We start from the raw sequence: 27,652 nt of genomic DNA, 5'->3' as shown, positions 1-27,652 counted from the left end.
ATCCTTACTGTGTTTTATGCACAGCAAAAATTCAGAAAATTTGAATTTATTGATAAAACTGCGTAAAACAAAGAATTTTTATATATCTCCTCTCGAAATAACTTCTTTTGAAGTGAAAAGTAAATCCATTTCTAGAAGAGATTTAATTTTAAAAAAATAAGGAAACAATTACAAAAATAAAATTTTTTTCTTAACATTCTCAACCTTTATCTCTTCGTCAAGATTTTTTGAGTAAAACAAGACAATATTTTATAGCAAATTCTAAATTTGATTTGAAATTTTCAGTTATTTTATATACCCTTGCTGTGTTTTTTTGCACAGCAAAAATTCAGAAAATTTGATTTTATTGATAAAACTGCATAAAACAAAGAATTGTTATATATTATCTCGAAATAACTTCTTTTGAGGTGAAATTTAAGTCCATCTCTAGAAGAGCATTTATGGATGTACTTTAAAAGTAATGACTTGGGAAGAACTTCCAAATTTTTTGTTAGCATTTCAATTCTTTATCGATACAATAGAGTTGATAGTATTGCTATGCTAATTGCGATGAAAATCGACGGTAAACAAAATAGTTAAGAAGCGCGTAGTTTGTGCAGTTCGAGTGTAAGTTTTTTTTTGTTTTTATTTTTTAATGTGTAGTTTTTTTCAGAATCAGTAAACCATGAAAGACATCCTTGAAAGACTTGAGGAGGAATATAAAAATCTTGCACGTACCCATAAAATTATGAGCAAGGAAGAAACGATAAACAATGCTCTTAAGTTCATGTTTGATTTTTTAAATATTTTACATTAATAATTTTATTCTGATGTATAACTTCGATTTCAGACCACGCACTGTGGATCCAGGCCTTATAGATGACTAAAAAAAACGAGTCCAGCGATGAAAAGGATTTAACTTACAATTGAAGAAGCTGCAGGTATGAGGATTACATACAAATTGAGAATCGTTTGAGGGAGTAACTCCTAATGCCTCCACAACGGTACTCAATTTCCAGTATAATCACTCAAATTCGGAAGAACGATAACGTAGAACGATTTGTAGATTTATGGATATATTTTTTACCATATATATATATATAAATTATATTTTGTATTAAGTTTTTCTATGCTGAAATAGCTAATTTGATTTTATTTAAAATAAATATTTTCTTTTATAAATAATTGAAATGAAAATTAATAAAATAATCATTACAAACAAAATTTACAAAGTATTTCTTGCATAAAATGCTAATTGTACAACATACATATGTATAAATATTCTAAAAATAATCATAATAATAATAAATCATTGTATAGATATTAGATATATAAATCAACAATAAATAGAATATATGAAATGGAAGTTTAATTTGTTTCCTAATCTTTTGTGTTATAATTTTTTTTTTCCTATGTAGCATTTTTTTCTTAAAAGACAAACAAAAAACAATTAAAGCTTTTTTTTTATAAATTATTACCAGATATATAGATTATTTCTTATGTGTAATGATTATCAATTAAAAATCACTAACTAAAATTCAGGCTGATGATTATTTCTTTGCAGCACATTGTTAATTTTCAATTTGAGAGGGGAAAAATCGATTTTCTTAAATCTTGGCAACGAAGCAAATTTTTTCGTACCCATTACCTGAACGGAATTTTCGGACCCTCCGGGCGAATCCAGTTTTGTGGATTGTGTCATTAGATCTTTTTGATTTGTGCTTTGATTATTCTTCAATTGTTGTTGCAATTGCTTAATTCTCATCGATTGTTTGGGAGCCAAGGTGGCATATTTATTCAATAATCGAGTGGCATCTTTGGTGGCCCTATAACAGTTCTCGTACTCCAGTTCAGCCTCTTCCAAGCGTTTTATACCACTTTGAGTTGTCAAAGATGCTGGAGAATTTCCACTAGTAGTTATACTGCCACTATGTGTATCGGATGTATCATCAAATTTAAAATCGATATTTTGTAATAAAGCTAATTGTAAAAGTTCCGTTTGAAGTTTCTGATTTATATGGGCGGCATCATTTTCTTCGTTGTATGAGGATTTTTCCGTATTATTATTGTTGTTGTTGTTATTGCTGGAGGAAAGCATCAATGATTTTCTTTTATTTAGATTAACTGTATAAACATTATCGGAAATCTTCTGAGCATTTTGTGAACGACGTGTTAACGTCGTGATACCTGCCGATGTATCCGACTGGGAAATCGATTTTTTCCTCTGTTCGAGTATTTTTTGCGGTGAAGATATATAAAGATTTTCTTTGCGTTCACGTTTCATTTTAATGTTAACCAAATGTTTGAGGCCAAGATTATTTGAAGATTTCTAAAAGGGAACAGGTAATGCATGGTATTGTTTCTATAGAATGTAAACATTCTGATTGCAATGAAAACAAAAATACACACGCAGATACACACAAAAACAAACACAAAACAAATAAACAAAAGAAAATAGTGGTGAAGGGTATAAACATACAAAAAACGTACTAGATTTATTTGTATACCCTACACCTCAATGGTTTTAAGACGTCTTGGAACAAATCTACTACTATTGAGGTTAGTGATTTGGTCCGGTTTGTGTTATCACTATAATTTATTCCTGTATATTTACTTTCAACTAATTAAACTCCAGGTCACGGCTAAATTCCTACTCAGTAATGCTGATGATATTGTTCTAAGTGGTTCCACATCACAATCGGACTCGTTTGCCCATTGTCCTAATGTTACATTCAGGCAACACGCATTTATAAAAATGCAGCTTCATTCTATGCAGTGTTCTCTTCTCATATTAAGAGGACACGTATAACTCTGACGTAAGTGGATTTGTATTTTTACTTTACTTTACGCCATAGGATGCATTAAAATATTGATCTAAAATATAGTATAGTCGTGGAGAAATTCTAAATCGATCTAGCGATGCCCTTCCATCTGTCGAAATCACACAAACTTGGTAATAGTTGTTATTAATGTAAATCGGATAGCAACTAATGTAGGCAAATGGGTGATATCGGACCATCTTCAGGGATAGCCTTTATATAAATCATAATTATTATATATAATAAAAACGTTCCCGAAATTTGATTTCCATAGCCTCCTGAAGAAAGAAATTTCATTTGGTCCTGTCAAAGTTTGGTGTATGATGTCAGTAAATGCTCTATAGAAATTATGCAAAAATTTTATATATATATCAGTCCAAAATTATATATAACCTCCATGTAAAAATATACCCAAATTTGACTTCCGGAACAATTGAAGGACCAAATTTTATCCGATCCGGTTGAAATTTGGTATATGATGCCAGTATATACTATCTAACAAGCATGCAAAAAATTGGTACATATGGGTCCATAATTGTATAGCCTCCAATATAAAATAGACCCAAATTTGACTTTCGGAACAGCAAATTTTATCCGATCCGGTTAAAATTTGGTATGTGATGTCAGTACATACTTTCCAATAATTAGGCAAAAAATTTATTAATTTCATACCATAATTTGACTTCCGGAACAATTGAAGGACTACATTTTATACGATCCGGTTGATGAATTGAATTTGGTACGTGATGTCAGTATACGCTCCAAAAATTTAATTTCTATGGAATATTTTGTCAAAATTTCTGGACATGATACGGTTACTGGGATGTAGGGCCTCCCATGGTACGGTCATGTGATGATATATCACAGTGGAAGTTAGGGACGGGATAGGTAGGATGGATGGTTTACTTTAGCGACTGTTTCCTGAACATTTGCATTCAGTGTGGGGATGTAAGTGGTTGGGGGCTGAGCTATACATACAGTACGTGATGTCAGTATACGCTTCAAAAATTTAATTTCTATGGAATATTTTGTCAAAATTTTATTTCTGTAGTAAATGTTAACGAAATTTTATTTCTATAGAAAATTTTTGTAAAATTGTATTTCTATAGAAAATGTTGTCAAAATTTTATTTCTATAGAAAATTTTGTCGAAATTTTATTTCTATACAACATTTTTATTTCTATAGAAAATGTTGTCAAAATTTTATTTCTAATGAAAATTTTGTTAAAATTTTATTTCTATAGAAAATGTTGTCAAAATTTTATTTCAATAGAAAATGTTGTCAAAATTTTATTGCTATTAAACATTTTGGCAAAATTTTATTTCTATAGAAAATTTTATCAACATTTTATTTCTATAGAAAATTTTGTCAATATTTTATTTCTATAGAAAATTTTGACGAAATTTTATTTTTATAGAAAATTTTGTCAAAATTTTATTTCTATAGAAAATTTTGACAAAATTTTATTTCTATAAAAAATGTTGACAAAATTTTATTTCTATTAAAAATTTTGAAAAAATTTGATTTCTATTAAAAATTTTGTCAAAATTTTATTTCTATAGAAAATTTTGACAAAATTGTATTTCTATAGAAAATTTTGTCAAAATTGTATTTCTATACAAAATTTTGTCACAATTGTATTTCTATAGAAAATTTTGTCGAAAATTGTATTTCAATAAAAGACTTTGTCAAAATTTTATTTCTATAGAAAATTTTGTCAAAGTTTTATTTTTATAGAAACTTTTGTCAAAATTTTATTGCCATTAAAAATTTTGTCAAAATTTTATTTCTATAGAAAATTTTGTCAAAATTTTATTTCTCTAGAAAATTTTGTCAAAATTTTATTTCTATAGAATATTTTGTCAAAATTTTTTTCAAATTTTTATTTCTATAGAAAATTTTTGCAAAATTTTATTTCTATAAAAGATTTTGTCAAAATTTTATTTTTATAGAAAATTTTGTCAAAATTTTATTGCCATTAAAAATTTTGTCAAAATTTTATTTCTATAGAATATTTTGTCAAAAATTTTTTTCTATTGAAATTTTTTTCAAATTTTTATTTCTATAGAAAATTTTGTCAAAATTTTATTGCCATTAAAAATTTTGTCAAAATTTTTATTTCTAAAGAAAATTTTTTCAAATTTTTATTTCTAAAGAAAATTTTTTCAAATTTTTATTTCTATAGAAAATTTTTTCAAATTTTTATTTCTATAGAAAATTTTTTCAAATTTTTATTTCTATAGAAAATTTTGTCAAAATTTTATTTCTATAGAAAATTTTGTCAAAATTTTATTTCTATAAAAAATTTTGTCAAAATTTTATTTCTATAGAATATTTTGTCAAATTTTTTTCTATTGAAAATTTTTTCAAAATTTTATTTCTACAGAAAATTTTGTCAAAATTTTATTTCTATAGAAAATTTTGACAAAATGTTCTAGTCAATATTGAAAATATTGACAAAATGTTCTAGTCAATATTTTATTTCTATAGAAAATTTTGTCAAAATTTTATTTCTATAGAAAATTTTGTCAACATTTTATTTCTATAGAAAATTTTTGCAAAATTTTATTTCTATTGAAAATTTTTGCAAAATTTTATTTCTATAGAAAATTTTGCCAAAATTTTATTTCTATAGAAAATTTTGTCAACATTTTATTTCTATAGAAAATTTTTGCAAAATTTTATTGTCATTAAAAATTTTTGAAATGACTCTTAGTTGGAGAGGAATATTTTCCAAAATCTACCAAAACATAGAGAATTCTACCAATCTACCAACCGTAAAAAATCTACCATTTTTCGTAGAATTGTACCAAATGTGGCAACCGTGATTCGGAGCCTGTTCGAATAGCAAATTTCCGGTTGAAATTTGTTACGTAGTCATTATATGCCTTCTAATGCAAAAAATTTTCCATATCGGTTCATTTTTATATGTAGACCCCAAATTTGACTTCTTGAGCCCCATGGTGGACTCCTCTATATAAACCGACAAAGAACAGAAGTAAAATGTCAGTCAATCTTTAAGTTTTATATCCCCAATTTTGAATATGGACTTAATTTCTTTTACGGATTTTCCATATTCAAACTCCACTTTTAACTTTAATTAGAATCGATTTTTTATCAAAAATTTCACCGCTGAAAATTTATTAATGTCAAAGAATATCGCAATGTCAACTTTTATATCGCAATATCAACTTTTTTAATATTTAAAAGAATCTGTTGTTTTTTTTTTTATAATTAATAAAAAACCATTTACAATACCCGCTTGAGTGAAATGTTGACTAAAAAGACTTTTAACACAAATACAAATCCTAGTCAAGTTAATAACTCCGTAAACCTTTATGAACTAAACTATCAACAAATACAAAATATTTCAAAACATCACAATAAAATATAAAGAAAAAAAATTATAATTGATTTGAAATGGAACCAAAACAGTTATTAATTATCGAACATAAAATTTTTCTTACCTCTTTTTCATCGGATTTCAAAGAGGATTGTGGTGTCGTTGGTTTCGATGGACTTATTGATCCCCTTTTCATTTTCATTGTATCACAACTGTTCGGATAGTACGAGGGTACTTTGTCATCAATACTGATAATGGATTTTCTAGGTGTTTGATAATAGTTCTCTTGCTCCTCCATACTATTTTGGGCATTATCCTTTTCGCCAGACATTTCGGTGGGTGTACTGGTGCAAACATTACCCGGCAGAGGTTGTTCCAATTCTTGAGCTGCCTTTATTGTAAGCAAATTCTCATAGAGGTTTCCACTGAAATCCTTATTCAAGGGTGGTGTTTGCTCATGAGGTTTTAAAATAATACTGACATTAATTGGTGAACCGGATTGCATATTTTCATAGATATTATTGCTATCATTATTAACTGGTATGGGTGTTTTCCTCAGAGGCACAAGATCATAATCACTTTCCTTAGTTAATTTTTGTATGGGCTGGGAATTTTGGTTTTTTGCCAATTCTGGTTTGAGATCTTTCTTTTGTTCCGATGAATTGGTATTCGATGAGCAAGAGGAGGATGATGTTGTAGAACAATAAGAACCCGTGGAATAGCCCGATGATGTGGATGAAGTAGTAGATGATGTGGCGGTGGCATTAGTGCTACAATTTTCAGTCTTTTTCTTTTGTATGGGAGCCATAACACAATAGCCCGTCAAATCATCTTCGATGACAATGTTATTCTTTTTCAATTTTTGCAAAGAAGGTACAGCTCCACTTGATCCCACCAAATTGATGGAAGACGTATTGCAGGCAGAGAAATTAAAATTTTGAGGTATTTGCTCTGAAATGTTTAGACTTTCCATGGAACCCGATTTCGATTTTAGAACATGTAAACGTTTCAGAATGGCCCTAGACGTCGAATGCCCAATAGAAGAATCATCCAAGCTCAAGGAACTATAGTTGTGGACTTCAGCATTGGCTAAATCAGTATGCTCATCATTCAAGTCATCGTTTTCCTCCAAATCATCCGTGGATTTTTGTAATGAGAGTAAAGCAGCAATTTTCTCTTCATCAAAAGTATCCAGGAAATTTATTTTCGACAAATCTGGACTTGAAAAACTATTACGTTTATTTCCCATGACATTGGAGATCTCAGGATTTTTTAGAATATCATTGGTATAGATAGGATTATTAAAGTTGTCACTTGATCCCCCATTGATAATATCCTCCATAGTACAAGCCTGTGTCTCACTAACACTTTCAGCCCGTTTAGAGCGACCCGATCCAAATATATTGTCCAGAACATTTTTGTATTTTTTCTTTTTAGCTAAGTCAGATTCAGGATTTGTATTTGAGCGAGGTAGATCACCATGGGAACTTGATGAATCGATACCGAAAGTATTCATACGTTTTCGATGTGGTGGCAATGGTGGTAAGGGAGGTGGACATTCCAATTGTTCTTCCACAATAGCGTCAATTATGCTTTGGGAGCATGGTTTCATTTCTTCATATATACCGGATGCAATGGAAGCCCGCGAAAGACGCCGTGGTAAATGTGGGGGAACATTTCCTTCGAATATTTCTTCATAAATGTCAGAAGCTCGTGATGCACGAGTAATTCCAGACCAATTGAAGCTATTGTTAGTAATGGGAATTTGCGGTAACGGACCAAGGGAACTGAGGGCGTCTTTTACAGAGCTGTAAAATAGGAGAAATTGTTTATGTTATTAGAAATGTGGGGTTAACAATTCCAGGTCTTCTAAAACTCTAAAAAAGTAGCTTTTTTAGTTATTATTTATTTTTTTTAGCCTCACAAAAACTTTAAAAATTACAGAGCTTTAAAAAAATGTTATTGATTTGTAGAATAATTCTTTGCAGACATGGAAACATTAAAAAAAAACACAAAGTTTTTCACTGGTCTTGAAAATATTTGGTAAATAATTCTTTACAATTTTTAAGCCCTTTTTGAGACCTAATTGGAACCCCCTGTCAGCTCTAACTTTTCAACAACGATTTTCTTATTTCCACTATTAACTCAATTGCACTAAGCACCACTAAATTTTATTTACATAGTGACGATGCAACTAGTGTCCATATGCTACATAGGTATGTATATCGGATTTTTACTAAACGGTCTATATTTTGCCCAATGTAACAATCTCCTGATCACAAATATGTATGTACTTTTATAAAATAGAAGAAAGATAGTATTTCCAAATAACTTCTTAACCCTTTCCATCACTTACCTTAGTTCAGCCTTTTTATTAAGTTTCTGTGAACCATCAACCTGCAATGCTCCTCCGCCGCTGCCAGGATAACGACTATTTCGACGCTGTTCAAAGAATACCTGTCGATAAATCTCTAAATTTTTTATGGACTTTTTAATCCATTTCATGTGCCTACGACACTCTGTCTCAGTATCGGCTGCAAAATATATAAAACAATCCCTACGGTGATTATTCCAAAATAAGCCATACGAAAATTGTTTGGTTCTGGATGTGGCCAAACTAAGTGAGACCCCAGGAACATTTATTTTAATATTCAGTTGATTGAATGGTGGTTGTGTGTGATCCTGGTCTTGAGATTGTATTGTAATACGTAGGAAACAGGGTAAACATTTGACAGCTTCCATTTTCACCTCACATTTGGTCCATGTCTTAAAATTCAGCGACTCTGGTCGTTTATCGTAAATATCCAGTTTGACATCAACCGAAACGGATATTTCATTGGATTCCATCATTTTTATTTACTTAAATTCTTATGGTAAACTGTAATTTAAAACATTTCCTACAATTATTTTCTAAATTTTAGGGAGTGTGACTACTATTCTCCTATTCTCTTTTCCTTTTTGTGTACAACAGGATTCTAGGATATGCATTAAGTGTTGCCAGATGTATTTTAGTAAGTTTAGTTTTACCATTTAATTTTTTGGAGCAAAATGTAAACAATCGATAACAATGCCTCTCCGAATTTGGCTAAACTCTAGTTTAGCTATACCTCTCAGATTTTTTTCAAAACTTCACAGATGGTAGTACTCTTTGAGTAGATTACAACAACAACTTTTTTTCTTGACGGTCGTAACCGGATAACCGGTCCTTAATATATCCGGTTCTAGAGATCCGATTACTTTTGAAAGTGCATCACTAGAAAGGTTTCGAAGATACCTTTAAAATGATGTATGAACCGTTATATCAGCTTCATCCTTTCCAGCTGTACGGGTAAAAACTTGAATTTTTCGGAACCGGTTTTTTATAAATAAGCTTATATCTCAAAAACTGCTCCATATAAAAGTTCTAAATAACGGATTGCATTGTGTGGCTAACACTTCTACCTTTCCGTCAAGGTCAAAGTCAAGCTGCTATCTTTACTATAACCGGTGATATTAACTATTATATATCAATATACGGTTTGAAAAATAAAAATTTTTTTGCCTGCTGCGCTTTCTTATTCTTATAATTAGACATATTACCCGGATCCCATCCATATACGGTTTGAAAAATAAAAATTTTTTTCAAAAATATCGCGCGAGTTTTTTGAAAAAATTTTTTGCCTGCGGCACTTTCTTATTCCTACAATTAGACATACTACCCAGATCCAATCCATATCCGGTTTGAAAAGACAAAATGAAAAATTTTTTCAAAAAAAATCGCGCGATTAGTGATGTGGCTTTAGGAACAATCAGTTCATTCAAACCATAACCGGTTTTAAACCGGATCTGTTTTCATTCTACCCCGAAAACAACTTTGAATTAAAATTGAATAAAATTCTTTTTTGGTAAAATTCAAATTTTACGGTTACAATTAAATTTCAGACCAAATATATCCGGTTCTAACGGAGATATCGGCAAGCAAATGACTTTAACGGATAGGTAGAAGTGTTAGCTACACAATGCAATTAGTAATTTTGATCCTTTACATCGAGCGTTTTTGGATTAAAAATCGGTTTTGTCAAAAAAACCGGTTCAAAAACACGTATTTTTTCATGTAAAACCTAAACTGATATCCGAATAAACTCGAGTTGTACCTCATTTGAAAGGTCGTACCTTTAGCTTTCTAGTGATGTACATTTTAAAGTAATCGGTTCACTAAAACGATAAATTCAAATTTTACGGTTACAATTAAATTTCAGATCAAATATATCTGGTTCTAACGGAGATATCGGATAGGTAGAAGTGTTAGCTTTACAATGCAATTAGTAATTTTTTTTTTATTTATTTTCTCTTGGCGAATCCAAGCCGCAAAGCCATATACGGATTCCAAAACTACACAAACATAGCAATAATAACAAATTATAAAAATTATGCGCTTAAAAACTAGAAATTAATAACAAAAATAGTATCAATAAGTGACTAAACTGAATTTGAAACTAACAAATACATAATAATTAAAACAAATTAACAAAATTAAGAAAAAAACTATTAAAAAAAATAAATTAAATTATCAATTTAAAAAATTAAAAAATAAGAACAATAAAAAAAAATAAAAAAGTAAAAAAAAACATGAATATGTGAGTAAGACAGCAATACTAACATAAAAAGCTAGTAAAGAGACTCAATAAAATAAATAAAAAAATGATATAACATAATACAAACTAAATAAAAAAAAAAACTAAAAACTAAATAAAAAATATATATATAAAAAAATAAATAAAAATTAAAAAAATTAATTAAAGAATTTACAGCTACTCAGTAATTTTGTACCTTTACATCGAGCGTTTTTGGATTAAAAGCCGGGTTTGTCAACAAAACCGGTTCAAAAACACGTAAAGTAATCGGTTCACCAAAACCGGTTTTATTAACGATTATTTGCTTACACTTTAGGCTCGAATAACCGGTTAACCGGTTGCGACCGCCAACCGGTTACTTTTTACTTTGATGTCAAATTTAATTCTCTATCGACCCAAAAAAAAAAAAATTTTTTACGAGGTATAGCTAAACTAGAGTTGCTCCGAAATACATTGCAAGGATGTTTTATTGGCACGCAAACGAAATTTCCGTTAGAGGTATGTTTTTCCATATGAAGAATGCTCATCACCATTGAGTTTGTCGAGATTCTAAGAAAATTTAAAAAAAGTAGACAACACTGATTTCTAACTATTGTCGTTGTTGCCACATTCTTAAAAATTTGTTATTGTGAACACTTCCTATAATCAGGTGTTGAATGTGTTGGCGCCAATTGTCCCAATAGTAAACATAATTGCTCCAATTCCAGCTCAAATTCTGTTATTATCCGAAATGGCAGAAGATCCTTCGTATATGGAAGTGGAGGAGCATCAACAAGAAGAATACTTGTAAGGAACAAAATTTATTTGTGAAAGGCGGTGAAATTGATTTATTGTTGCTGTTTGTACTTGCAGGTATCAACGTAATTTGGACGATGTTAAGGGAATTATTAAACATGCAAAATTGGATGAACGAAATCTAACTCACATTACACAGGTAACTATTTTACTGGATCATATTTTAAATAAACTTTACACTGTTCGCGTAAAGATCGCATATTTGAAATTTGAATGTTATTAACTTACGGTTCAAATAGCAGGTAAGTCCTGCTCATATAGAGTGGCCATTTACTATCAATATTAAGCCTAATTGAACTTTAAGCTCCTTTGGTGAAACCTCTTCTAATTTTAATCTTCCAATAATTATATCAATATACTTGGAAATCTTACTAAATTACTTGATCTATTTACTCTTAATTTCATCACAGGCCATTTATTATCCATCGGCAGAAATAATAAGTGATAATCTCAAACTTTTGGAATTAGATGATCATATGATCAAACAAATAGAGGAAGGACAATCATTATTTTTCAAAGGTGGTCAAAATGAGAAAGTAGTCCTCTGTACCGATGAGAAAACTTACGATATAAAAGCAGCTGAAATATCCAATAGTTTGCTACTAGTACCAGATTTAAAATATGCTGCTGCCACCAGTACATCACCATTGAAAAGTCCCCGCACGGGCAATAATACTTCTTTGGAGCGTAGTTTAAATGATAGTGCCGATGATGATTTACTTATGGAGCGTACACTTGAACAAAAGAAAATTCTCAAAATATTCCATGAGTATTTTGAATGTCGTGAGATACGACCAAGATTTCGTAAACTTGGAGATCTATTGCAAATGACACGTTATTCAGGGCCAGAACATGAAGAGGATATCGATCGTAAATTGCTCTTTACCTTCGATCAATTACTGGATACCATACAATGTAGCCGTAAACAATTTCTAGAGGGTCTTAAACAATATCGAGCCATGGAATTCGAAGGCTGGATGAGAGTTTTGGAGTGTGAATATGAATATCGTATTGTCAATTTAATGGTTGGTATAATAGCAGAAAACTCTTGGGCCCTGGATGAAGTTGAGCGTGAAGAGACCATAAATGCTTTAGAGGGTATAGCACCAAAACAAATTGTAGAAGGTCTATTCGATTTGTATACCACACCCACGGAAGGCAAGGAAAATTGTTTTACCTACAAAGAAGAATTGGTGGCACGTATTGTGGCGCAAAATATTTTGCAGCCTGGTTTAAAATTCCGAGTAGATGAATTCTTAAGTACATGGCAAGAGGCTGTACCCGAAGGAATGAAATGCGATGTAAGTTTTTGCCCTTATTAATGTGATTGCCATTTATTTGTGTATTTTTTTTTTAATTTTAGGAAAAATATTTAAGGGGATTGGGTATATTTGATAAGGAGGGAGCTGTACCTTGTATACGATCATTAGCCGAAGATAATTTACCTTTAAATATACATGATCGTATGCGTCTTTTGTTCAAAACAAAATCAAAATGGACCTTGGATGAAATAGAACCTTATATAGAGTAAGTCCCAGGGTGGATCCTTGTTTTGTAATCATTATTTGTTATTACTTTCTTGTATTCCAGATGCTTTACTACACCTGTTCTTTCGGTTTCTACGCTAATGGCCAAACATGCTAGATCCTTAATGGAAAATGGTGTAAGATATTATGTTACTAAACATTAAGGTATATTTTGCTTTCGTTTTTTTTATTAAAAATTATATTCACATAATTATGATTTTTTCTTTTTGTTACGCATTTTCTTAGCCTTTTTCATATCTTCAATGGCCTCTTGCATGGCTTTTACAGCACTGTTGGGCTTTTCATTGTTGCTGTTTATTTTTGAGCCATTAGACATTTCTGGAACTTGTAAACCGCCACTAGCAGTGGGATATCTGTATTTTTAGTTAAAGAAAAATAGTTATAAAGTTATTTATAAAAAAAAAAATGAAATCTTCAAAGAACTTACTTGAAACTAAAACCTTTGGGAAATATTGGCCTGGATAGTAAGGTTTTCAATTGATGCCTAGTATTGGCCAAATGTATACGATTACGGCGTTTTTCAATGATAAAAGCATCCTCATCCTGATCACTACCACCACTTCAAATACAAGAAGCCAGTCAATTGGAAAAGAAATAAAAAGAAAAACCATTTAACAACTTACGACTCATCGTTATAGCCATCTATAACCATATCCATTTCTTCGGCAGTTTTTTTCATCCAACCCATTTCACTTTGTATACGTTTCAATTTTAATTCCTGTACATCAACTTCTCGAGCCAAATCAACACGTTCTCTGACTGCCCCAAGATAACGATCAGAAACGGGAAACAATGGCAAATCTTCAGCTACAAATTGACAAAATGATAAGGTAAGCAAACAATGATGCGTATCAAATTACTAACTTCGCTCCAAAGTTTTGTAAAGTTTTACATAACTTTTGACTTCTCCCGGTTCCATAAACATTACAGTTATGCCATCTTTATTTGCTCTGGCCGTTCTACCGGATCTATGGACATAATTTTCACTAGTACGGGGTACCTGAAAGAGATTTTCATATTTTTCATATTATAGGTTTAGCAGTTTTATTAGTTTTAGGGGATTTAAAACAAACCTGATAATGTATGACATGTTCCACATTAGGTATATCCAAACCACGTGCCGCCACATCGGTGGCTATCAATAAACCACAAGGATTATCGCGAAAACGTTCAAGATTTTTCAAACGTTGCTTTTGTATCATATTCGCATGTAAAGGTAAAGGTTCACATTGTAGTAAGCCAAAGAGGTTGGCCAATCTCTTGACACAATCAATGGAATTGCAAAAAACAATAGTACGTCCAGGATGTCTATGAACAAAATAATATAAGTAATAATCTTTTTGATCTAGGGGACATATCAAACGACATTCCGTTAAGTTTTGAGCAGTTTCTAGGATGGGGGAAAAAATACTCTGTATTCATTATAATTCATATGCTATGGGTAAAAAAATGCTTACGCTGTGATCTTGTAATATCTACAATTTTAGGTTGTGATATACCCAATTCATCGATGAGACTTTGAATCTTCACCTCCGAAGTTTGTTTAATAAATCTTGGCTTTTTGCCAAAATTTTTTTCTGAAATACAGATTTTATATTAATGTTTAAATTTCAAATTCACTGTATTCTCACTTTGAAGATGTTCTGGGAGATCATGAACTAATGTCAATGTAGCAGAAAATACAAAATTTTGTCTGGATTGTTTTTTCTCTTCATTGTCATTCAAAAGTTTAAGCAAACTTCTAAGTTCCTCAAAGTGACCCTTCTCCACCATACGATCGGTTTCATCAATAACTAAGAAGCTGATGTCCTCTAAATTTCTTAGATGTTTGTTGTCCTGCTGATAGAGTTCCCAAAACCGTCCCGGTGTAGCCACCACAATTTCTGGTTGTTTACTTAAAAGACGCTCTTGTTTAGCCACCGATAGGCCTCCGAAAATCGCAGCAATTTTTATTCCTGAAAAAAAGTTTTTTTTAGCTAAAGACATTTTTTTTTGTTACTATCACAATTACCAGTGTACTTTGCAGCAGTCACCAAATGATCCTTAACTTGTACAGCTAATTCTCTGGTGGGTGTTAAAACTAAAGCATAAAGTGGATTTTGATTATCCTCTTTTTCTTCATTATCACTCATATCCGAATCAACCTCCATAGAGATATCTTCCGTTTCGAATTCCTCTTTGTCCTCTTTCGATTGCTTCGTTTTTGCTAAAGGTTTTCTTATACCAGTTTTGGATTTTTTTCTTTTCAATTCCATAATACCCGTTAAAATAGGTATGCCAAAGGCTAAGGTTTTTCCGCTACCGGTTTCAGCGGCTCCCAGAATATCCTTTTTCCCCATGATAGCCGCAGGAAGTGTTCGCGCTTGAATTTCTGTAGGCGATTTAAAACCTTTTTCAGCTAGAGCTTTTAAAATACATTGGGGGACACCCAAACCATTCCAACCCTGGAAAAATAAGTGAAGAGTTTAAAATTTTCTAGTTTTCAAGAATTCGACCAAATAAAAAAAATCCCTTTAAATTTTCGCAACTTTTAAATTATTTCAAAGCTGGGAAATGCGATATAACATATGGGCTTTTAAAAATTTGGAAAAGTTGTCATTACAAAAGACATAACAATGTTTAAAGAAATTAAGTTGTATTACGTTCATAGTGAGATATATGGAAATAGTTCCTCTCCGTTTTTCTTAAAACAGGTCATGGGCTAACTTTTATGAGGATAGGAAAAAATAGTTTTATAAATTGCACCTTCTCTTACTCTCACATATAAAATTTTTACCTCAAGATCATCTATGCTTATAGCATTACTATCCACCAATTCGGGAGCTTCATCTTCATTGCTATCATCCATTCCATTATCTTCATCGTCATTGGGCGGTGGTCTCAGAAACTTAAAACGATCTTCGTTTTGTTCCTCCTCCTCCTCGTTATCATCAGAAGATTCTTCCTGCTTTTTGCGTTTCTTCACTTGCTCTTTGGATTTCTTATTGTCCTTATCTTCTTTATCTGGCACAGTGACTCCCTTCTTCTTCGACAATTTCCTTTGTAACTTACGCTCCTCTCTTTTCTGACGTCTTCTTTCCAGTTTCATAGCCAAACGATCTTTATAGGATTCTTTTTTACTCTTCTTTTTAGTAAATTCCCCAGAATCACTTTCTTCGGAATCTGAATCGGACATTTCATCGTCATTTTCCTCATCTTCACTAGCAGTTTCTTCGTTGCTATCTGATTTTGATTTAGTCTTCTTTGATTCTTTTTTTCGTTCCATACGTTTTTGTTTACGAGTGCTTTTAGGCTATTGTAAAAAATATGAAAGACATGAAAACATTGTTTAGCTATTGGAATTTTTATATATCTTACCTTTGAAAGTTCAACAAGAGATGGATCATAAGTTTCCAAAACTTCCAGCCCAATCAGACCTTCTAAGCCTACCCCATCCTCAGTGATAACATTACCTTTGAGTTTAACTTTTTCCCATTGACCTGCACTTTGTTTAGGAGATTTTGTCTTAAGTTTGGGTAGTTTGGCCTTTGGGCCACCTTTCTGTTTATTTTGAACCATTATTGTTCCTTCTGTGAGACGAAGAAAACAATCTTCTATCCCGGCACGTGTTATTGTTTGTTATGATTTTCTTGCTTTCAAAACAGGGTTGTTATGCTGTCAACTGAGACAATAACAGAGTTGCCAATACATCTATAAAAAAAATATTAACTTTGCGTTTCTTCGATTTTTAATAATTTTTTTTTGAATAAATATTCAAAGTGAAGTTGTTGAAAATGTTTTGGGGGCAGAAGCGTATATTTTGAAGAGAAAATGTAAAGTAAAGAATTTGTCGGAAATGTCTACCCTTCGACACATCGACACCTGGACTAACGCGAAACTCTAGCGATATTCTTAAGGAGGTTTTAGACTTTCTCCTTAGAATAAGGGTCCAAAGTGCGCTAACGCGAATCCAAAATGATGCGCGTTGTTATTCCTCATCCTGAGTTTGAGACTTTCTCCTATGAATATGGTCTAAAGTTGGCTAACGCGAACCCAAAAATGATACGCTTGGATTTTTAATATTCTCGTTTTTATATCTTTTTTTTTTGAAAAAAAAAAATAATATATATTGCTTATATGGGAAGGGGCCTAAGCATGGTCGCCACTCGAACTAAAAATAATCTACCAAAATTTTAAATAAAAAATTTTGACAAAATTTTATTTGTTTAGAAAATGTTGGCAAAATTTTATTTTTATTAAAAATTTTGGCAAAATTTTATTTTTATTAAAAATTTTGGCAAAATTTTATTTTTATTAAAAATTTTGGCAAAATTTTATTTTTATTAAAAATTTTGGCAAAATTTTATTTTTATTAAAAATTTTGGCAAAATTTTATTTTTATTAAAAATTTTGCAAAAATTTGTTTCCATAGAAAATGTCAAAATTTTCTTTTCTGTAGAAAATTTTGTCAAAATTTTATTTCTATAGATATATTTGTCAAAATTTTATTTCCATAGAAACTTTTGTCAACATTTTATTTCTATAGAAAACCTGTCATAATTTTATTTTTTTTTTTATTTATTTTCATCATGTAATTTGAAGTCACTTAGCGGCCAATTTATATAAATTACAACGGACTACTAACTAACTAATTTCTATAGAAAATGTTGTCAAAATTTTATTTCCATAGAAAATTTTGTCAAAATTTTATTTCTATAGAAAATTTTGTTAAAATTTTATTTCTATATACGAATTGTCAGGAAAAGTGTTTGAATACCACAAATAACCAACTGCAAAAAAGTGCAAAAAACGAGACAATTTCGAATACGGATACCTTCCGTTTGAGTTCATTGTTTTTATTTTCTTTCTCATTTTTTATTTTTGCCAGATCAATTGTGATAATACATAAGGGATAATGAGGAAAACAAACGGGGCTGATTTTTTTTTTGTTTTAGATAAGTTGTCATTGACAATTTGATTTGATCGAAAACATTAGCATGATAATTGATCTAATTTTTTTCTAGATTTGCGTTTTTTAAGAAAAGTGTTGAATTAAGTTGATGTTCGACTTACGGGTCATATATTGAAAAGTAAAAAAAAGCTTTCAATATAAATATATTTTTTTTTTTAATTAAAGATACAAAATTTTCTATAGTATACAAATTTTGGCAAAATTTACTATAGTAATAAAATTTTCACAAAATTTTCTATAGAAATAAAATTTTGGCAAAATTTTCTATAGAAAGAACATTTTGACAAAATTGTCTATGGACATAAAATTTTGACAAAAGTTTCTATAGAAATAAAATTTTGACAAAATTTTCTATAGCAAAAAAATTTTGAAAAAATTTTCTATAGATAAAAATAAATTGACAAAATTTTCTATAGCAAAACAATTTTGACAAGATTTTCTATAGGAAAAAAATTTTGACAAAATTTTGTCAAAAAAAAAAAATACAAAATTTTCTATAGCAAAAAAAATTACAAAATTTTCCATAGCAAAAACAAAATTGTTAAAATTTTCTATAGCAAAAACTATTTGACGAAATTTTCTATATCGCTAAAATTTGAAGAAATTTTCTAAAGCAAAAAAATTTGACATTTTCTATACCAAAAAAATTTTGACAAAATTTTGTATAGAAATAAAATTTTGACAAAATTTTCTATAGAAATAAAATGTTGACAAAATTTTCTAAAGAAATAACATATTGACAAAATTTTCTATAGAAATAAAATTTTGACAAAATTTTCTATAGAAATAAAATTTTGACAAAATTTTCTATAGAAATAAAATTTTGATAAAATTTTCTATAGAAAGAAAATTTTCTATAGAAAGAACATTTTGACAAAATTGTCTATGGACATAAAATTTTGACAACATTTTCTATAGCAAACAATTTTTGAAAAAATTTCTATAGCAAAAAATTTGACAAAATTTTCTATAACAAAAAAAAAAAAAAATACAAAATATTCTATAAAAAAAATATGACGAAATTTTCTATAGCACAAAAAATTTTACAAAATTTTCTATAGCAAAAAATTTGACAAAATTTTTTATAGCAAAAAAATTTTGACAAAATTTTCTATAGCTCGAGGTCATAACATCGAGCTTGATTAGTTACTGATTTACACAAAATTTTATTTCTATAGAAAATGTTGTCAAAATTTTATATTTGTGTCAAATTTTTATTTCTATAGAAAATTTTGTCCAATTTTTTATAGATAATTTTGTCAAAATTTTATTTCTAAAGATAATTGGGTCAAAATTTATTTCTCTAGAAAATGTTGTCAAAATTTTTATTTCTATAGAAAATTTTGTCAAAATACTATTTCTAAAAAAAACATGGGTCAAAATTTATTTCTATAGAAAATTTTGTCAAAATTTAATTTCTATAGAAAATATTGTTAAAATTTTATATCTATAGAAAATTTTGTCAAAATTTTATTTTCCATAGAAAATTTTGCCAAAATTTTATTTCTATAGAAAATTTTGTCAAAATTTTATTTCTATAGAAAATTTTGTCAAAATTTTATTTCTATAGAAAATTTTGTCAAAGTTTTATTTCTATAGAAAATTTTGTCAAAATTTTATTTCTATAGAAAATTTTGTCAAAATTTTATTTCTATAGAAAATTTTGTCAAAATTTTATTTCTATAGAAAATTTTGTCAAAATTTTATTTCTATAGAAAATTTTGTCAAAATTTTATTTCTATAGAAAATTTTGTCAAAGTTTTATTTCTATAGAAATTTTTGTCAAACTGTTATTTCTATAGAAAATTTTGTCAAAATTTTATTTCTATAGAAAATTTTGTCAAAATTGTATTTCTATAGAAAATTTTGTCAAAATTTTATTTCTATAGAAAATTTTATCAAAATTTTATTTCTATAGAAAATTTTGTCAAAATTTTATTTCTATAGAAAATTTTGCCAAAATTTTATTTCCATGGAAAATTTTGTACAAATTTTATTTCTATAGAAAATTTTGTCAAAATTTTATTTCTATAAAAAAAACTTGGTTAAAATTTTATTTCTATAGAAAATTCTTTCAAAGTTTTATTTCTATAGAAAATGTTGTCAAAATTTTATATTTGTGTCAAATTGTGTTAAATTTTTATTTCTATAGAAAATTATATTCAATTTTTTTATAGATAATTTTGTCAAAATTTTATTTCTAAAGAAAATTGGGTCAAAATTTATTTCTCTAGAAAATTTTGTCAAAATTTTTATTTCTATACAAAATTTTGTCAAAATACTATTTCTAAAAAAAAACATGGGTCAAAATTTATTTCTATAGAAAATTTTGTTAAAAGTTTATTTCTATAGAAACTTTTGTCAAAATTTTATTTCCATAGAAAATGTTGTCACAATTTTATTTCGATAGAAAATTTTGTCAAATTTTATTTCTATAGAAAATTTTGTCCATTTTTTTGTATTTTATTTCTATAGAAAACAGACAAAATTGTATGTCTATAAAAAATTTTTGTAGTACCTCTTAGTTGGAGAGGAATATTTTGCAAAATCGAGCAAACCATCAAGAATTCTACCAAACAGAAAAAAATCTACCACTTTTGGTAGGATTCTACCAAATGTGGTAACCGTGGGCCCAAGACCAAAATTGGTGTAAAATTCGCCCTCTACTTATTTTTTGAGTAATCTTGTTCTCAAAGATACAACCAAAAAATGATCGGCGATCGAAACAAATCGTGCCTTATTGCCGGCACACACAGACGCTGTTCAGAAATGAAGATTTGCGTGGAGAGGGAGATTACATTCCGGTTGTGAAGAAAAGAGACTGGTTCTCCCGAGAGTGCACAAAGGTGCTCTCTCTTCAGATGCCAGGACCAGTGCTGCCGCTAGTGAAAAATTGAGTGAAGTAGATTTTGGAAAAAAGTGGAGTGGATTGAATAAAATTGAAGTAGTCCGTCTGCTGAAATCACGCTAACATCCGAACGAAAGAAGCTATCGACTTGAAACTTGGCACAAGTAGTTGTTATTGATGTAGGTCGGATGGTATTACAAATGGGCCATATCGGTCCACTTTTACGTATAGCCCCCATATAAACGGACCCACAAATTTGGCTTGCGGGGACTCTAAGAGAAGCAAATTTCATCCGATCCAGCTGAAATTTGGTACATGGCTTCAGCATACGATCTCTAACAACCATGCAAAAATTGGTCCACATCGGTCCATAATTACATATAGCCCCCATATAAACTGATCCCCCGATTTGGCTTGCGGAGCCTCTAAGAGAACCAAATTTCATCCGATCCGGCTGAAATTTGGTACATGGTGTAAGTATATGGTCTCTAACAACTATGCCACCGTGGTGCAATGGTTAGCATGCCCGCCTTGCATACACAAGGTCGTGGGTTCGATACCTGCTACGACCGAACACCAAAAAGTTTTTCAGCGGTGGATTATCCCACCTCAGTAATGCTGGTGACATTTCTGAGGGTTTCAAAGCTTCTCTAAGTGGTTTCACTTCAATGTGGAACGCCGTTCGGACTCGGCTATAAAAAGGAGGTCCCTTGTCATTGAGCTTAACATGGAATCGGGCAGCACTCAGTGATAAGAGAGAAGTTCACCACTGTGGTATCACAATGGACTGAATAGTCTAAGTGAGCCTGATACATCAGGCTGCCACATAACCTAACCTAACCTAACCTAACAACTATGCAAAAATTGGTCCACATCGGTTAATAATTCAATGATTAAAACCGCTATGTTCATCGTAATTAAAGGAATAGGAAAAACAATGAGGTAATATGGGGAAAAATTTAAAAATTTGGAGCAGAACAAAAAGTGAAGCAGATTTTTGGAAGAAGGAGTGACGAAGTAAATTTTGTGAAAATGAAGCAAAATACTTCGATTGAAGTAGTAGCGGCAGCACTGGCCAGGACATGTTACCGTTCACCTGGCATTACAGCTCTTTGTAAATGAATTTTAGCCACGTTTTTATAATACCTCATTTTCAAAATCCACTTTAACTAGATTTCAACTGTCATTTCACTTTAAAAAAGGATTTCTAATCGATTTTAAGTAGATTTCGGATCTAATGTGAATGGGCTATTGAAAATCATACCGCTCCATTATTCCCATAGTATTACAAATGCTCTGTAACTTCATAAATTTAAGCTACGGATCTATAATTCAGTTTATAACTTCGCAACTCCATAAAAGACCAATAAAACGAACACTAAACATAACTTTGTTTGAACAATGACGTCCTTGAATTTATTAAAATTATATTCGTTCATTTGAATCTGTTCTCGAATACTATTTCCGTTTAGGCCACTATTTTACACATACATACACATATGCATAAGCACAAAATTGTGCGGATTGGGGAACGCTCTTACGAATAACGCAATTGCGATTTATTCATTAAATTAAAATATTAGCTAAAAACAAAATAAAACCTAATTCGTAATGCCCATCTTCTTTTTCAAAGATTCGGGCATCTCTGGTGGTGGTGGTCTGGGCATACGCAAATATACTTTAACAGCATCGTAAATGAACCATTGGGCAGCAGTCAAGGTACCGATCATGACAATTCTGGGAACCAAACCTCCCCACAAACCTGGCAATATTAAATTCATACAGTTTAGCAAGTAAAGATATAAATTCACAAAATTCTTTTCATTTCTGATACTCACCACTCCAGCCCAATTGTTTGGCTACATCCAAAGCTGTTGAGCCCTTGGCAGCTTGATTCAATTTTGAGACTACAGTATCAGCTGGATGTGAAACAATAGCACAGAATACACCAGCAATATAACCAGCAGCAAATGTAACGACCAATTGTTCACCCTTTGTGCAGTCCTGTCGTGGTTTAGGCACAACATACCTAAACAATTTTGTATAATTTTATCAGAAGTCTCTTTAGATTAACCATCCCATATTTTACTTACATATACAACAATTCCAAAGTTCTTTCAAAGCAAGCAAACTTCATCATTGTGTATGGAATTTGACGCATCCACAATGGCACCAAACCCTTATAGAAAGCGCCCATACCTTCTTGGGCTGACATTTTTGGTAGAGCTTCGCGCAATGTATTGGCAAAACCAGGTGTAGTTTGAATCTTAACCTTAGCAGCTTCCATAGGTGCCAAAGCAATATCGGCAAAGAATTCAGCCGAAGCAGATGCAGCCAAATATAATCCTGTTCTGTACAAATACGAGTTCTCTTCGCCAATAATGTTGGAATACATAACTTTGAAAACTTCATAGAGACCAAATTTGCAGAGACCCTGCATAGAGTAACCGAAGAATGTGGGAGCCCAACCCTTGGACAAGCCCTTGAAACCATCTTCGGCCAATGTCACTTTGAAACCGTTGAATACACTCTTGTATTTGGCAGGATCGACTTGCAAACGACATTTGACTAAATCCAATGGTACAACCATAGTATGTGTAATACCACAGGAAATTATACCACCCAAACCGCATAGAGCAAAGTAGTGGTTGGAACCAAATTCACATGAATCTATGAAATATATAAAATGTTTTTAGTGATTATTTTACTTTTTGTACTACTGTACAGTTGAATACATACCACCTTCGGCAACTGCCGCAGCTTGGATATTGTGGGTCCTGGTTAATTGACCCTTCTCCATAGCTGGTTCACAGCTAGCTGTGGTGAATGGTTTCTTAAAGGGAGAATTTTGGGCAGCTTCTATCAGTGAAGAGAACAACATATTGTTGGGTTTATGGCAGATATATCCTAAAAGAAAAAAAAATAAAGGACAAAGGAAATTATATCATCATTAACAGTATTCATCAAAAAAGGAAAAAAAAACAATAAAACAAAAATTTATTTATATTATTACTAAAAATGAATTGAGAGAAAATGTAGCCTAGCTTAGAAAACTTTAAGGAAATTAATCTACAAATTGTAACACGGTAAAAATAAGTTAGTATTTTTTTTTTTCAAATTTAAGAAAATGTTGACAAAATTTCCTATAGAAGTGAAATTTTGTGAAAATTCCTATAAAAATGAAATGTTGACAAAAAATCCCATAGAAATGAAATTTTGTGAAAATTTCTTATGTAAATGAAATTTTGCATAAATTTCCTATAGAAATAAAATTTTCAGAAAATCTCCTATAGAAATGAAATTTTGACAAAATTTCTATAGAAATGAAATTTTGACAAAATTTCCTATAGAAATGAAATTTTAACAAAATTTCCTATAGAAATGAAATTTTGACAAAATTTCTTATAGAAATGAAATTTTGACAAAATTTCCTATAGAAATGAAATTTTGACAAAATTTCATATAGAAATGAAAATTTTCTATAGAAATGAAATTTTGACAAAATTTCATATAGAAATGAAATTTTGTGAAAATTTTCTATAGAAATGAAATTTTGAGAAAATTTTCTATAAAATTGATATTTTGACAAAATTTCCTATAGAATTGAAATTTTGACAAAATTTCCTATAGAATTGAAATTTTAACAACATTTTCTATAGAAATGAAATTTTAACAAAATTTCCTATAGAAATGAAATATTGACGAAATTTCCTATAGAAATGAAATTTTGTCAAAAATTCCTATAGAAACAAAATTTTGTGAAAATTTCTCCAGAAATGAAATTTTGACAAAATTTCCTATAGAAATGAAATTTTAGGAAAATTTCCTATAGATATGAAATCTTGACAAAATTTCCTACAGAAATGAAATTTTGACAAAATTTCCTATAGAAATGAAATTTTAACAAAATTTCTTATAGAAATGAAATTTTGACAAAATTTCCTACAGAAATGAAATTTTGACAAAATTTCCTATAGAAATGAAATTTTAACAAAATTTCTTATAGAAATGAAATTTTAACAAAATTTCTTACAGAAATGAAATTTTGACAAAATTTCCTATAGAAATGAAATTTTAACAAAATTTCCTATAGAAATGAATTTTGACAAAATTTCTTATAGAAATGAAATTTTGACAAAATTTCCTATAGAAATGAAATTTTGACAAAATTTCCTATAGAAATGAAATTTTGACAAAATTTCCTATAGAAATGAAATTTTGACAAAATTCCTATAGAAATTAAATTAAAAAAAAATCATATAGAAATGAAATTTGGCAAAATTTCCTATAGAAATGAAATTTTGACAAAATTTCATAAAGAAATGAAAATTTTCTATAGAAATGAAATTATGACAAAATTTCATATAGAAATGAAATTTTGACAAAATTTCATATAGAAATGAAATTTTGTGAACATTTTCTATAGAAATGAAATTTTGTGAAAATTTTCTATAAAATTGATATTTTGACAAAATTTCCTATAGAATTGAAATTTTGACAAAATTTCCTATAGAAATGAAATATTTTCAAAAATTCCTATAGAAACAAAATTTTGTGAAAATTTCTCCAGAAATGAAATTTTGACAAAATTTCCTATAGAAATGAAATTTTAACAAAATTTCCTATAGAAATGAAATTTTGACAAAATTTCTTATAGAAATGAAATTTTGACAAAATTTCCTATAGAAATGAAATTTTGACAAAATTTCCTATAGAAATGAAATTTTGACAAAATTTCCTATAGAAATGAAATTTTGACAAAATTTCCTATAGAAATGAAATTTTGACAAAATTTCTTATAGAAATGAAATTTTGACAAAATTTCCTATAGAAATGAAATTTTGACAAAATTTCCTATAGAAACGAAATTTTGACAAAATTTCCTATAGAAATGAAATTTTGACCAAATTTCCTATAGAAATGAAATTTTGACAAAATTTCCTATAGAAATGAAATTTTGACAAAATTTCCTATAGAAATGAAATTTTGACAAAATTCCTATAGAAATGAAATTTGGCAAAATTTCCGATAGAAATGAAATTTTGACAACATTTCCTATAGAAATGAAATTTTGACAAAATTCCTATAGAAATGAAATTTTGACAAAATTCCTATGGAAATTAAATTAAAAAAATCATATAGAAATGAAATTTTGACAAAATTTCCTATAGAAATGAAATTTTGTGAAAATTTTCAATGGAAATTAAATTTTATGAAAATTAATATACAAGAAATTACTCAAAAAATTTAATATTTCTTAAATTAAGACATAAAGCAAAGCTTTTAACAAAAAAACAAAAACAATTTTTGGTTCTTAAAATCAAAAAATTTAAAACATAAACATTTTAAGAATTGTTGTTCGCTAGATCATTAAATGCAAATATATAACAGCAAACAAATAATATGTCCCTTAAGAGGACCAAAATCCTTAAGGGAAGGTCAAAATCTTTAAATTCAAGTAAACTTTTTATGAGTGTTTATTCCAAAATTTGTGGGTTACAATCATTTTTTTAATATTTAAAATAATTTTTTTCTTTATTTTTTCAAAAACCACAAAACTATGCTTTGGTCTTTCTATAAAAACAGAAAAATTGTTACAAATTGCATTTAAATTCTAATTTGTTTAAAGGTATTTTCAATCAATGCTAAATTAATTTTGGCAAAGAAACAATTTAATTTTTTTTCAATACCATGTAGTTTTTTACATTTTCAGGTTCAAGGTATATTTCGATACTAATGACAATGATTTTCTAATTTTTTTGGTATTGGAATCAAGCCTAACATATGGCATTTTTTTTATTATAATGCTGAGATACAACTTGGCGATTTGAGGTTATATTCTTCTGTTGTAATATGCCAAAAAATGATGTAACTCGGTTTTCTTTCGGTGCATTTGTCACCGTGAAAATTTTCCCCGAAGGTCATTAACACTTTGTAAAAAAATGGCTTTTTGATAGAATTCATAATGATAATTTCTAATAATTTTGGAAAATAGTAAATATTGGAGACTACAAATTACAAATAATATAAATTAAAATTTAATTTATATTTAGGATCGCCACCTTTTTTTGAAATCCCGAAAGTTAATTATTTTATAATTTTAAAATTTTTTTGATTAAATATTTTTTCCTAATTTCAATATTTTGCACTTGCACTTATTTATATACTATATAGGATATATTCATTATTTTTCTCCTAATGACATTTTCTAAACACATTGCATAACATTGCAAATTTTAAATTCTATGTCCATATTTGCGATTACTAGTCCACTTCAAAACGGTTTTATTGAAATTTATGATATCGATTTTCTAAACTCACTTTATTTAAATAAAAAAGTATTACTTCAGACCGAAATTTATCTGCTGTGGGGGAAAGAATAAATTTCGTTTTGAATTGGTATCGGAATTAGCGTATGCTGCTACGCGTTCGTTAAACACCCAACAACTGAAATGATTTTCAAAATTGGTTTGAAAATTTAATGAGATTTTTTTATGGTTTTGAATTGAAAAAGATTTTAATGCAAGTACATTTTTTGTACTTCCTTAAGAGAAATTGCCACCAAACTGCTATATTTGAAAAATGGTATAACTCAAAATAGAAAAACTGAAAAAGACTCAATTATTTCGAATAAATCTAAAGAGCTTTTATCCAAAAGAATTTTTAAATATTATAAGAATTGTAAAAGTTTTATTTTTTAAATTAATTTTGTAGATGGATTTATTTATATTTGTTGGATAAATTCAATAGTTTTCA

At 29.2% G+C, this 27,652-nt stretch overlaps 4 protein-coding genes across 4 annotated transcripts; 1 reads left to right on the top strand and 3 right to left on the bottom strand.

Moving 5' to 3' along the window:
• Positions 1-1,321: 1,321 nt before the first annotated feature.
• On the bottom strand, positions 1,322-9,110 carry sced (scrambled). Its single transcript, XM_075310893.1, has 3 exons — positions 8,499-9,110; positions 6,267-7,950; positions 1,322-2,308 (listed from the first exon to the last, which is right to left on the bottom strand). Exons 1-3 carry the CDS (start codon positions 8,990-8,992, stop codon positions 1,511-1,513), a joined length of 2,976 nt encoding a protein of 991 aa, XP_075167008.1. The 5' UTR covers positions 8,993-9,110; the 3' UTR covers positions 1,322-1,510.
• Positions 9,111-11,389: 2,279 nt separating this feature from the next.
• Positions 11,390-13,536, top strand: LOC142238004 (sister chromatid cohesion protein DCC1). Its single transcript, XM_075309491.1, has 6 exons — positions 11,390-11,541; positions 11,608-11,689; positions 11,961-12,851; positions 12,914-13,077; positions 13,141-13,241; positions 13,323-13,536. The coding sequence occupies exons 1-5, from the start codon at positions 11,486-11,488 to the stop codon at positions 13,238-13,240; spliced, it is 1,293 nt and encodes a 430-aa protein (XP_075165606.1). The 5' UTR covers positions 11,390-11,485; the 3' UTR covers position 13,241; positions 13,323-13,536.
• LOC142238003 (ATP-dependent RNA helicase DDX24) lies at positions 13,245-16,730 on the bottom strand. Its single transcript, XM_075309490.1, has 10 exons — positions 16,455-16,730; positions 15,874-16,389; positions 15,109-15,541; positions 14,729-15,052; positions 14,555-14,674; positions 14,171-14,487; positions 13,962-14,097; positions 13,721-13,904; positions 13,525-13,656; positions 13,245-13,450 (listed from the first exon to the last, which is right to left on the bottom strand). The coding sequence occupies exons 1-10, from the start codon at positions 16,653-16,655 to the stop codon at positions 13,288-13,290; spliced, it is 2,526 nt and encodes an 841-aa protein (XP_075165605.1). The 5' UTR covers positions 16,656-16,730; the 3' UTR covers positions 13,245-13,287.
• A 5,551-nt stretch (positions 16,731-22,281) lies between these two features.
• On the bottom strand, positions 22,282-27,376 carry Mpcp1 (Mitochondrial phosphate carrier protein 1). Its single transcript, XM_075309932.1, has 5 exons — positions 27,218-27,376; positions 23,636-23,803; positions 22,990-23,566; positions 22,735-22,925; positions 22,282-22,658 (listed from the first exon to the last, which is right to left on the bottom strand). Exons 2-5 carry the CDS (start codon positions 23,775-23,777, stop codon positions 22,498-22,500), a joined length of 1,071 nt encoding a protein of 356 aa, XP_075166047.1. The 5' UTR covers positions 23,778-23,803; positions 27,218-27,376; the 3' UTR covers positions 22,282-22,497.
• Between the last annotated feature and the right edge of the window lie 276 nt (positions 27,377-27,652).

Source organism: Haematobia irritans, chromosome 5 (genome assembly GCF_050003625.1).
Source record: "Haematobia irritans isolate KBUSLIRL chromosome 5, ASM5000362v1, whole genome shotgun sequence".
Classification (NCBI taxonomy): domain Eukaryota; kingdom Metazoa; phylum Arthropoda; class Insecta; order Diptera; family Muscidae; genus Haematobia; species Haematobia irritans.
Note: the sequence above shows the minus strand (reverse complement) of the source record. Positions and strands in the feature narration are given on the sequence as shown.